The sequence below is a fragment of the Oncorhynchus nerka genome, linkage group LG14 (assembly GCF_034236695.1).
Source record: "Oncorhynchus nerka isolate Pitt River linkage group LG14, Oner_Uvic_2.0, whole genome shotgun sequence".
Classification (NCBI taxonomy): domain Eukaryota; kingdom Metazoa; phylum Chordata; class Actinopteri; order Salmoniformes; family Salmonidae; genus Oncorhynchus; species Oncorhynchus nerka.
This window is the reverse complement of record NC_088409.1, coordinates 31209346-31218903: the sequence shown is the minus strand read 5'-3', so window position 1 is coordinate 31218903 and position 9558 is coordinate 31209346. Positions and strand designations below refer to the sequence as shown.

Below are 9558 nucleotides of genomic sequence, written 5' to 3'. Positions count from 1 at the left end.
TGTACCTTTTGCAGAATATCAGTCTGTCCCTGATGTTTTTCCTGAGAGAAGTGGCTTCTTTGCTGCCCTTCTTGACACCAGGCCATCCTCCAAAAGTATTTTCCTCACTGTGCGTGCAGATGCACTCACACCTGCCTGCTGCCATTCCTGAGCAAGCTCTGTACTGGTGGTGCCCCGATCCCGAAGCTTAATCAACTTTAGGAGACGGTCCTGGCGCTTGCTGGACTTTCTTGGGGGCCCTGAAGCCTTCTTCACAACAATTGAACCGCTCTCCTTGAAGTTCTTGATGATCCGATAAATGGTTGATTTAGGTGCAATCTTACTGGCAGCAATATCCTTGCCTGTGAAGCCCTTTTTGTGCAAAGCAATGATGACAGCACGTGTTTCCTTGCAGGTAACCATGTTTGACAGAGGAAGAACAATGATTCCAAGCACCATCCTCCTTTTGACGCTTCCAGTCTGTTAGCATGACAGAGTGATCTCCAGCCTTGTCCTCGTCAACACTCACACCTGTGTTAATGAGAGAATCACTGACATGATGTCAGCTGGTGTTTTTGTGGCAGGGCTGAAATGCAGTGGAAATGTTTTTGGGGGATTCAGTTCATTTGCATGGCAAAGAGGGACTTTGCAATTAATTGCAATTCATCTGATCACTCTTCATAACATTCTGGAATATATGCAAATTGCCATCATACAAACTGAGGCAGCAGACTGAAAATTAATATTTGTGTAATTCTCAAAACTTTTGGCCACGACTGTCCACACAATGACAAAGTGAAAACATGTTTTTTTTAGAAATGTTTGCAAATTTATTAAAACATAAGTATTTACATAATCATTCTGACCCTTTGCTATGAGATTAGAAATGGAGCTCAGGTGCATCCTGTTTCCATTGATCATCCTTGAGATGTTTCTACAACTTCATTGGAGTCCACCTGGGGTAAATTCAATTGATTGGATATGATTTGGAAAGGCACACACCTGTCTGTATAAGGTCCCACAGTTGACAGTGCACGTCAAGCCATGAGGTCTAAGGAATTGTCTGTAGACCTCCAAGACATGGAACAGGTAGGTGCGCTAGACCTTATTCATGGTTCCTTCGCACGTAAAGGTGGTGTAATTATTAGAGAATTAAGACAAGGTCAGAATACGGCGTATCTGTAGACACACCTCTGCCACACCTTCATGTATTCAAGCTCCACCTTAAACGAATAGTGGGTGAATAGCATGACATTCCATTTATGCTTTCTTATCTTTGGTCAGAATCTGGGCCTGAGTGAATATGCTAAAATACTTGACACTGTCAAATGGGGGGACTAAATACATAAAGTGCATTCGTTTCCAAATGGATATGTATGGAAACACCTTCAAATAAAATGTGACATTATGTACTGTCGCCTCATATGAAACATTTGTTGTCTAAGCCAAAATGCTGGTGTATAGAGCCAAGTTATACATTTTAGCTTCACTGTCCAAATACAGTACATTTACCGAGGAGTGTAATTGGGTCGGTTTCAGTCATCATTTACTTGCCTGTTCATTCATACCAACAGGTCTCTGTGGGTTTTTCTGTCCATGCATTCAGGCCATTAAGATGGCAGAGAAATACGGAGAGTGTTTCCTACTCTCTCATGTTCCATGGACACATTTTATGTTGCGAACCAGCATTCGGGAGAGGTATAACATAGAGGTATGCATATGGCATGTTGCTGATTGTACAGCTGTATAGAAATTAATCTTCATGTATTGTTGAACATTTCCATTACCTGTTTCTCCACTACCTCATACACACTAATCAACATTATCTTTGTCCAGCATCAACTCAGTTATATCACAAAGTACTTTGGGCGGTGTCCTGGACTAACGTTAAGCTACATCCTGGACAAAATAAATGGTATTTCAATGGGAATTCTCCTTTGGCCATGCTTTTTAGTCCAGGACTATGCGTAATCTGTGTCCAGTAAATCAGCCAATTTTGTGTTATCTGTCTCATCCTCAACCTGTCAGGGCCAGCTCTAGTGAGGGCGTAGGGACTGATCATTATAGGCCTACGACATAGGAATGTGAGAAGTTGATATCACCTTAGCCACCCTAATAATATGTTGATTTCTACAGGGAACCATTTGCGATGACTGGTGTGTGACTGCTTTCTGCGGACCATGTGTTCAATGCCAAATGGTTCGTGAAGTCAATAAGGAGATTCCTAACTGACAGAGCCGGAAAGTGAATGCTGACCCGCAAAGTGTTGTCTCTCGCACCTTGTTATGAAAATGTTAATTAAATTGTTGCAGTGAGGAGCCTCAAGTTTTTGTACAACAAACTTCTTATGGTTACATTAGGACTGCTGTCATCTGAAGACTATGCCTGCAAGTCAACAAACTTTTTATGTTCCTCTGACTATACAGCACTATGTGAGCACAACCCTTTATCCAAATCCTCAGCAGTAAGAAAAAACAAGACACAGTACCATGTGACTGTCAGATGTATACAATGTGCAATATAACTTACAGTATTTTACTATTTATGATAAGTCTGTTATTACCAGATTATGGCTAATTTAAATGTATTCAACTACCAGTTGTTTATATGAAAAGACATTTGAAATAAGTACTCCACAAGAATAGTTCAGGAATTAAAGTCTTGTTTTTTTAAACTTTTTGGATTATGTGTGAATTGCTAGATATTACTGCACTGTTGGAGCTAGAAATATAAGCATTTCGCTGCACCTGCGATAACATCTGCAGATCTGTATTACGCGACCAATAAACTTTGATTTGAAAGTCGGTCTTTGACCTAATCAACAAGCACCAAGTTCAATAAAAATACTAACAAAGTTACAAAATATCCAGTTAACCACAAGTCATTCCTGTGGCAGTAGGACTTTAGGACCATTTCAATTCAAATGTTATTCGTCATATGCTTCATAAACAACAGGTGTAGACTAACACTGAAATGCTTACATACGGTCCCTTCCCAACAATGCAGAGAGTAAAAAATGTATACAAATAATAATGAGGACTAAATACACAATTAAATGTTTTTGTTTTCACCTTTATTTAACCAGGTAGGCCAGTTGAGAACAAGTTCTCATTTACAACTGCGACCTGGCCAAGATAAAGCAAAGCACTTTTTGTCTTACAACAGAGTTACATATGGGATAAACAAACGTACAGTCAAAAACACAATAGAAAAAAAAATATATATATAGTGTGTGCAAATGTAGTAAGATTAGAGAGTAACGAAGACTTGGCTATATCCACGGTGTACCAGTACACTGAGCCAAGTTTTGAGAAAATGTCCAACTGCAATGCCTGGGCGACTAAACTGCATTGGTGTAAACTACTTAAGTAAAAATACTTTATAAAGTAATACTTAAGTAGTATTTTGGTGTATCTGTCCTTAAATATTTATATTTTTGACAACTTTTACTTCACTATATTCCTAAAGAAAACATTGTACTTTTTACTCCATACATTTTCTCTGACAACCAGAAGTACTTACTACATTTTGAATGCAGCAGGACAGGAAAATTGTGAAATGCATGCACTTATCAAGAGAACACGTGTCATCCCTACTGCCTCTGGTCTGGCTGACTCACTGAACACAAATGCATATTTTGTAGATAACATCTTCTGTGTTGGAGTGTGCCCCAGGCTATCCGTACGTTTTAAAAAACAATAAAATGGTGCCGTCTGCTTTGCTTCATTTGAATGAATTTCTACTTTTACTTTAGATACTTAAGTATATTTTAGCAATTAGACTTACTTAAGTATATTTAAAACCAAATACTTTTAGACTTTTACTCAAGTAGTATTGTACTAGGTGACTTTTACTTGAGTAACTTTCTATTAAGGTATACTTTTACTCAAGTATGACAATTGGGTACTGTAAATGACATGAAGCCAAACCAATTCTTCGCCTAAATTATTTAAATACAGTCTATTACTAACGTTATAGTACAGTATGTTCTTACCAGACTTCGGGTGTTACTGTGAAAATATCTTCATCCTCAACTTTCATTTCCTCCGCGTATTTAAAACTTTCAAAAGAGTGAGTTTCTTTCGGACACAAAAGTCCGCGATAAACGATATAATTTACATAATTCGCCATACTTACAGTTTACAGAGTTAAAATATGCTACTTTTCGTCAAAAACAACGTATGTGCGTCAGTAAAATGGGAGGGAAGCAGATGTAAAAAAAATACAATTCACTCAGCAGATAGCAGCATAATCCAATTACAATAATACACTAATAATAATCATTCATAATAATTAAAATAAGAATTGCTCATACTAATACTACTACTATAATACATTTTGAATAGATAGATTTGGACCCATCCAAAGATGCAGTTACAACACCAAAATTGGTTAAGTTATGTCATGTTTGATCATGTCAAGCTGTTGAGCCTTGAATTTGAAAAAGGTGCCTAAAGGCTTGCAGATCACACTGAGATATGGAAATCTATTTAATCAATTACCTGATTTGGGGTAAGTTATAGCAAACACATCCCTGTCCTGAACTTTTAAATCATTGGCATATTTCAGACTCAGGTATAGCCCACAGTAAGGTTCTGCCAGTTCAGCCCTGACCTAGAGGCATATGTTTAATACATCAATGCAAATGTCAGAGAGGAAAGTTCCCCTCGCTCTCTTGTAGCCCTTTATTGCAATGGGGCCTTTGTCAAAGGCATAATCAAATGAAATCAACTCAAATTTGATTGGTCACATACACATGGCTTGCAGATGTTATTTAGAGTGTAGCGAAATGCTTGTGCTTCTAGTTCCGACAGTGCAGCAATATCTAACAAGTAATCTAACAATTCCACAACAACTTCCTAATACACACAAACTAAGTAAAGGAATGGAATAAGAATATGTACATTTAAATATATGGATGAGCAATGACCAAGCGGCATAGGCAAGATGCAATAGATAGTATAAAATACAGTATATACATATTGGAAGAGTAATGCAAGATATGTAAACATCATTATTAAAGTGGCATTAATAAAGTGACTAGTGATCCATTTGTTAGAGTGGCCAATGTTTTCAAGTCTGTATGTAGGCAGTAGCCTCTCTGTGTTATTGACGGCTGTTTAACAGTCTGATGGCCTTGATACATAAGCTATTTTTCAGTCTCTCGGTCCCAGCTTTGATGCACCTGTACGGACCTCGCCTTCTGGATGGTAGCGGGGATGAACAGGCAGTTGTTGTCCTTGATGATCTTTTTGGACTTGTGATATCAGGTGGTGTAGGTGTCCTGGAGGGCAGGTAGTTTGCCCCCGGTGATGCGTTGTGCAGACCACACCACCCTCTGGAGAGCCCTGCGGTTGTGGACGGTGCAGTTGCCGTACCAGGGGGCGATACAGCCCAACGGGATGCTCTCAATTGTGCGCCTGTAAATGTTTGTGAGAGTTTTAGGTGACACGCCAAATATCTTCAGCCTCCTGAGGTCCCCCAGAGGAGGGCTTGAGATGGGATGGATGGCCCCCACAAGAAGCAGTAAACCCAATTCAAGAAAGGAAGGAGCGTTTGTAAACCTTTTCACTGTCTATGTTCCCCACAGCTATAGGGTATGCAAACAATGAGACGTCTCACCTAATGTTGCAACCATTACAAATAGGTCTACCTTGCCATTGACAAGAGGTTTCAATACAGATTGGTCAATAGGTTTCTACACAGACTATTCTGGTCAACAGGGTTCTATACAGACTAGACTGGTCAACATTGTTTCTACACAGACTAGACTGGTCAACAGGTTTCCACAGACTAGACTGGTCATTGTAAGGCTAACTACAAGGGGAACAATCTATTATCTCCAGTGAATTAGAAGTGGCATTCCGGTGGTAGGTGTGGAGCACCGATCCTTCAGATTAGAAAGGCAATATGTGTGGGAATCTGGACACAACAAGAGTATTCATCATTCAAGGACACGCCCACTACTGTACAGACACCAAGTCACCATGGAAACCAGCCAAATTGGGTCACACAGTACATAATGGGGTTTGTAGTAACAGTATGCGTGCATGTCAGGTGTGAAATGTGATTTTCTTCTCCTTACAACACCACACCATACATAAAGCTCTCATACGAGGAGCCTGAACTACACCTCAAAGTTGAGTACAAATTTGACCTCCATCTCCTCCCTTTTGTAGATGTTTTAATTAGATTTTGTATAGTATATCTTGTGTAATAAGCACACTGAGCACAAATCAAAAGTAGCATATGAAGTCATTTATTGGCCATTCACACACACCTCTCACCAATTTCCATAGAGTAGCATAAACCACTGTTACCATGTCATGTAATCTTACAACATAAATAAGCCATTATGCTGCTTCAGTCATGTGACAAGAAGTGTGCCAACATTTGTATTTCATCATGTCGAATGAGATTAAGTTAATCTCTTTCATACCTGCAGCAATGCAGCTGAGCACACACAGTGTAACAACAGTATTGTACCATCTGCTTACATGTTAAAGTAGTATAGTAATTGTACTACAACGCTTAAGAGTCATCCACTTGTTATAAATACTCAATCTACCGTACTAATTCCAGCACAATAATAAATCATACATTTAAAAAAAATAAGTATCATAACAAAACAAGTCTGAAATCATGAATGCTCATATTCCTGCCATCTTTCTGAGCGATACAAAATTAATCTATACAGGCGCAGTCTGGTTGAAAGGCCCTGTGTGTGTGTGTGTGTGTTAAAGACCCTCTTTGTTTGGGCTCCCAGCCAGTCTCAGTTGCTGTGCACCAGTGTGACGAAGAGGAAGAGAGAACAGAGGGAGATGGATCCAGTGAGCACCGCTTTCACCAGGAGGGCTGTCCAGCTCCCCAGCAGGAACACATGGACAAACAACCTGAGAGAAGTTAGAGGACAGAGGAGAAAATGAGTAGATGTCTATGAACAATTATTATTATGGTTGTGTAGCTTTGTTTTATACCAATATGTCAGTTGTTGGCTACCATGAAACTGATTGTTGCTAACATCATAATTACGATGAATTATGACATGAACTTGGAGGTGTCATTGTTTTCAGTACCATTTCAATACTGTATTGTTTCTTTTGAAAAATAGGGGTTGGTTCTCCAGACCATTACACAACTAGCTAGCAGTGTTTATAATGACCTCTAGTGGTAGAGGAAAAACATCAGTTCCCTCCCCAGAACAGATGAGCACCATGAGCTGAAAACCAGCTCTGTGAGGATGACCATTTCTACAGTATGCAGTTCCACAGGTCCCTTCCCTGGGTACGTTGAAGTACGTGATACTCACTCCATGAGGAAGGCCTTGTATACACACAGCCCTAGTAGTACAGTCACAGGCAGGCGGAAGCTCTTCGGGAGGTCGTACCGCGTGAACATCCACACCACTGCTGCCATGGCAATATAGTGCACCTGAAATAGAACACGACACCGAATTTCCTTAAAAACTAGACTTCTTCCAAGCCTGCCACAGGAAATGTAATGTTGATGAGTATTCATTATCTAAGTATTTACTGGAAGTCAAAATAAATGTCTATTTGATTCAGCAGTGTCAGTGCAAGGGGACTTACCAGGCTGATGTTGGAGTCGAAGCTCATCTGTATGTACTTCCAGTCAAACTCAATGCCTCTGGCACCCACCCATAGAGGTATACACCTGGATGACAGGGCAAGAGGATTAAATACAAGAGACATCATTGCAATTAAACATACTGACAACTACACTAGTGAGCTTGGGTAGTGAATGACTAATCTACACTGAAATGAATGTGAATCTGGAATGCACCCAAAGAGATTTAAAGAGAAACAGTAGGGGAACAGAGAAAGATAGAGAAAGAGAACGTACCTTGACATAACGAGCTCTGCTGTGGCCCATCCCATCGCTGCCACCATGATCTTGTACTCTCCCTTCCCTGCGTTCCTGGACATGACCAGATGCAGGCCCAGAAGGTCTGCTAGGTCCACCGTGGCCTTCATAAACTCACCAACAAAGTCATACACGCCAGCTCCTCCCTCCCACGTAGGGAAAAATGTGGCCAGAAATAGCATCTGGAACAGAGACATTGTTAATGCAGTTTTTTTTATTGTCACATATACCGGATAGGTGCAGTGAAACATGCTGTTTTACATGGTCAGCCATAGTTGTACCGCACCCTTGTAGCAAATTAGGGATAATTGCCTTACTCAAGAGCACATTGACAGATTTTTCACCTTGTAGGCTCGAGTATTCAAACCAGTGACCTTTCGGTTACTAACCGCTAGGCTACCTGCTGCCCTAGTAGGATACATATGAACTAGTAATAACTAATAACTAGTAGGCTACATTAGTAATCAAGCAGTTTTTAGTCTGCATCCCAATGTGATCATCAGTTCCTTTGACAGAATGATGGTACTTTTATTGCTTTTCAGAAAACAGACAGTTCGGACAGTCAATGTTCACCTTGCATAGCTGCACAAATAGGTAGGTAGCTCCTGCTTGAACACATCTCCAGAATGCATTATATTCTGATCTACAGTAGGGATCAAGAGAGAGACATTGTTTAAAACATTCTAGTATACAGACACATGGTTGCCTAGAGTGGCAGGAGGATTGACTGACTTCCTCTCAATCTGCTGACATTTCCATGTAGATTACATTTCACCCTCTACAATATTTTTTATTTAACTAGGCAAATTAGTTGAGATCAAATTATTATTTACAATGACAGCCTACACTGGATTCGAACCAGGGACTGTAGTGATGCCTCTTGCACTGAGATACAGTGCATTAGACCGGCTGTGCCACTCAGGAGCCCAGTAAGGGTGACTAGCTAGTGAACAGATCATTAAAAAAGATATGTTCAGTAGCTAAATGTATGGGGTAAACTAACAAATTAATCCAATGCATTTTATATAGTATGAGAGGTGCTGATACTTACAATCCACTGCATTTGTAGGTTATAAAGTAGGGAAAATAAGCCAAGGCAAAGCAATTCCCGAAATGAAATAGCGTCATATTGCCAGGGAGTCCAACACTGGCGAATCCTCCAACGAGTCTGTGAATGAATTAAGACATGATGGCTGTTAGCTAGCAACAATTATCGACACAATACTAGCTATACTAGCTAACGTTAGTTACTTAAGAAGCATTGGAGCAGATAATCTAACAGTAACGTTACTTGCTATAGCATCCTCTCTTCCTGCACGCTCAAAAGGTTGCTTCTGTGCAAGGTCTAACCTATTTATTTCGCCATTATAAATTTAAATCTGTTAGATAAGTTAAATGCGTATAAATAACACACGTCTAAATGAAGATCGGCACGAATCATTTAGAAATACCTGTACTTACTCAGGTTGACCGAGGGATTATTAAGATGCTAATGCTAGTTTGCTAAATCGTTGGTAGAAGGACGGAAACTAGTTTTCCAGTAGTTACCACAGCCACAAAGTCGAATTTGGCTATATCGTAGAAAATTAATAAAAACAAAAATGTGCCTTTTGGTCTTAATTTAAGGTTAGGGTTATGCATACGGTTAGCAGTGTGGATTTGCTAAGGTACCAAATCAGATTTTAAGAATATATT

General features: G+C 39.8%; 1 protein-coding gene and 1 long non-coding RNA gene across 3 annotated transcripts; one reads left to right on the top strand and one right to left on the bottom strand.

Moving 5' to 3' along the window:
- The first annotated feature begins 982 nt into the window (after positions 1-982).
- Positions 983-4074, top strand: LOC135575211 (uncharacterized). The gene is made up of 3 exons (XR_010465758.1): positions 983-1068; positions 1554-1690; positions 2116-4074. It is a non-coding gene; the product is annotated as an uncharacterized LOC135575211 (long non-coding RNA).
- Positions 4075-6222: 2148 nt separating this feature from the next.
- Positions 6223-9554, bottom strand: LOC115142024 (BOS complex subunit TMEM147). Of its 2 annotated transcripts, none has more exons than XM_029681496.2 (7): positions 9315-9554; positions 8915-9031; positions 8437-8506; positions 7843-8045; positions 7569-7653; positions 7289-7410; positions 6223-6872 (listed from the first exon to the last, which is right to left on the bottom strand). In XM_029681496.2, the coding sequence occupies exons 2-7, from the start codon at positions 8989-8991 to the stop codon at positions 6752-6754; spliced, it is 678 nt and encodes a 225-aa protein (XP_029537356.1). In that variant the 5' UTR covers positions 8992-9031; positions 9315-9554; the 3' UTR covers positions 6223-6751. The 2 variants fall into 2 exon arrangements, with proteins under 2 accessions (XP_029537356.1, XP_029537355.1); XM_029681495.2 differs by having other exon boundaries at positions 9325-9552.
- Positions 9555-9558: the final 4 nt, after the last annotated feature.

Coding starts and splice junctions, on each gene's coding strand:
- LOC115142024 (XM_029681496.2), bottom strand. CDS start 8,991: ATGACGCTATTTCATTTCGGGAATTGCTTTGCCTTGGCTTATTTTCCC. Junction 7,411..7,568: donor TCGACTCCAACATCAGCCTG/GTAAGTCCCCTT, acceptor GTTCTATTTCAG/GTGCACTATATTGCCATGGC. Junction 6,873..7,288: donor TACAAGGCCTTCCTCATGGA/GTGAGTATCACG, acceptor AACTTCTCTCAG/GTTGTTTGTCCATGTGTTCC.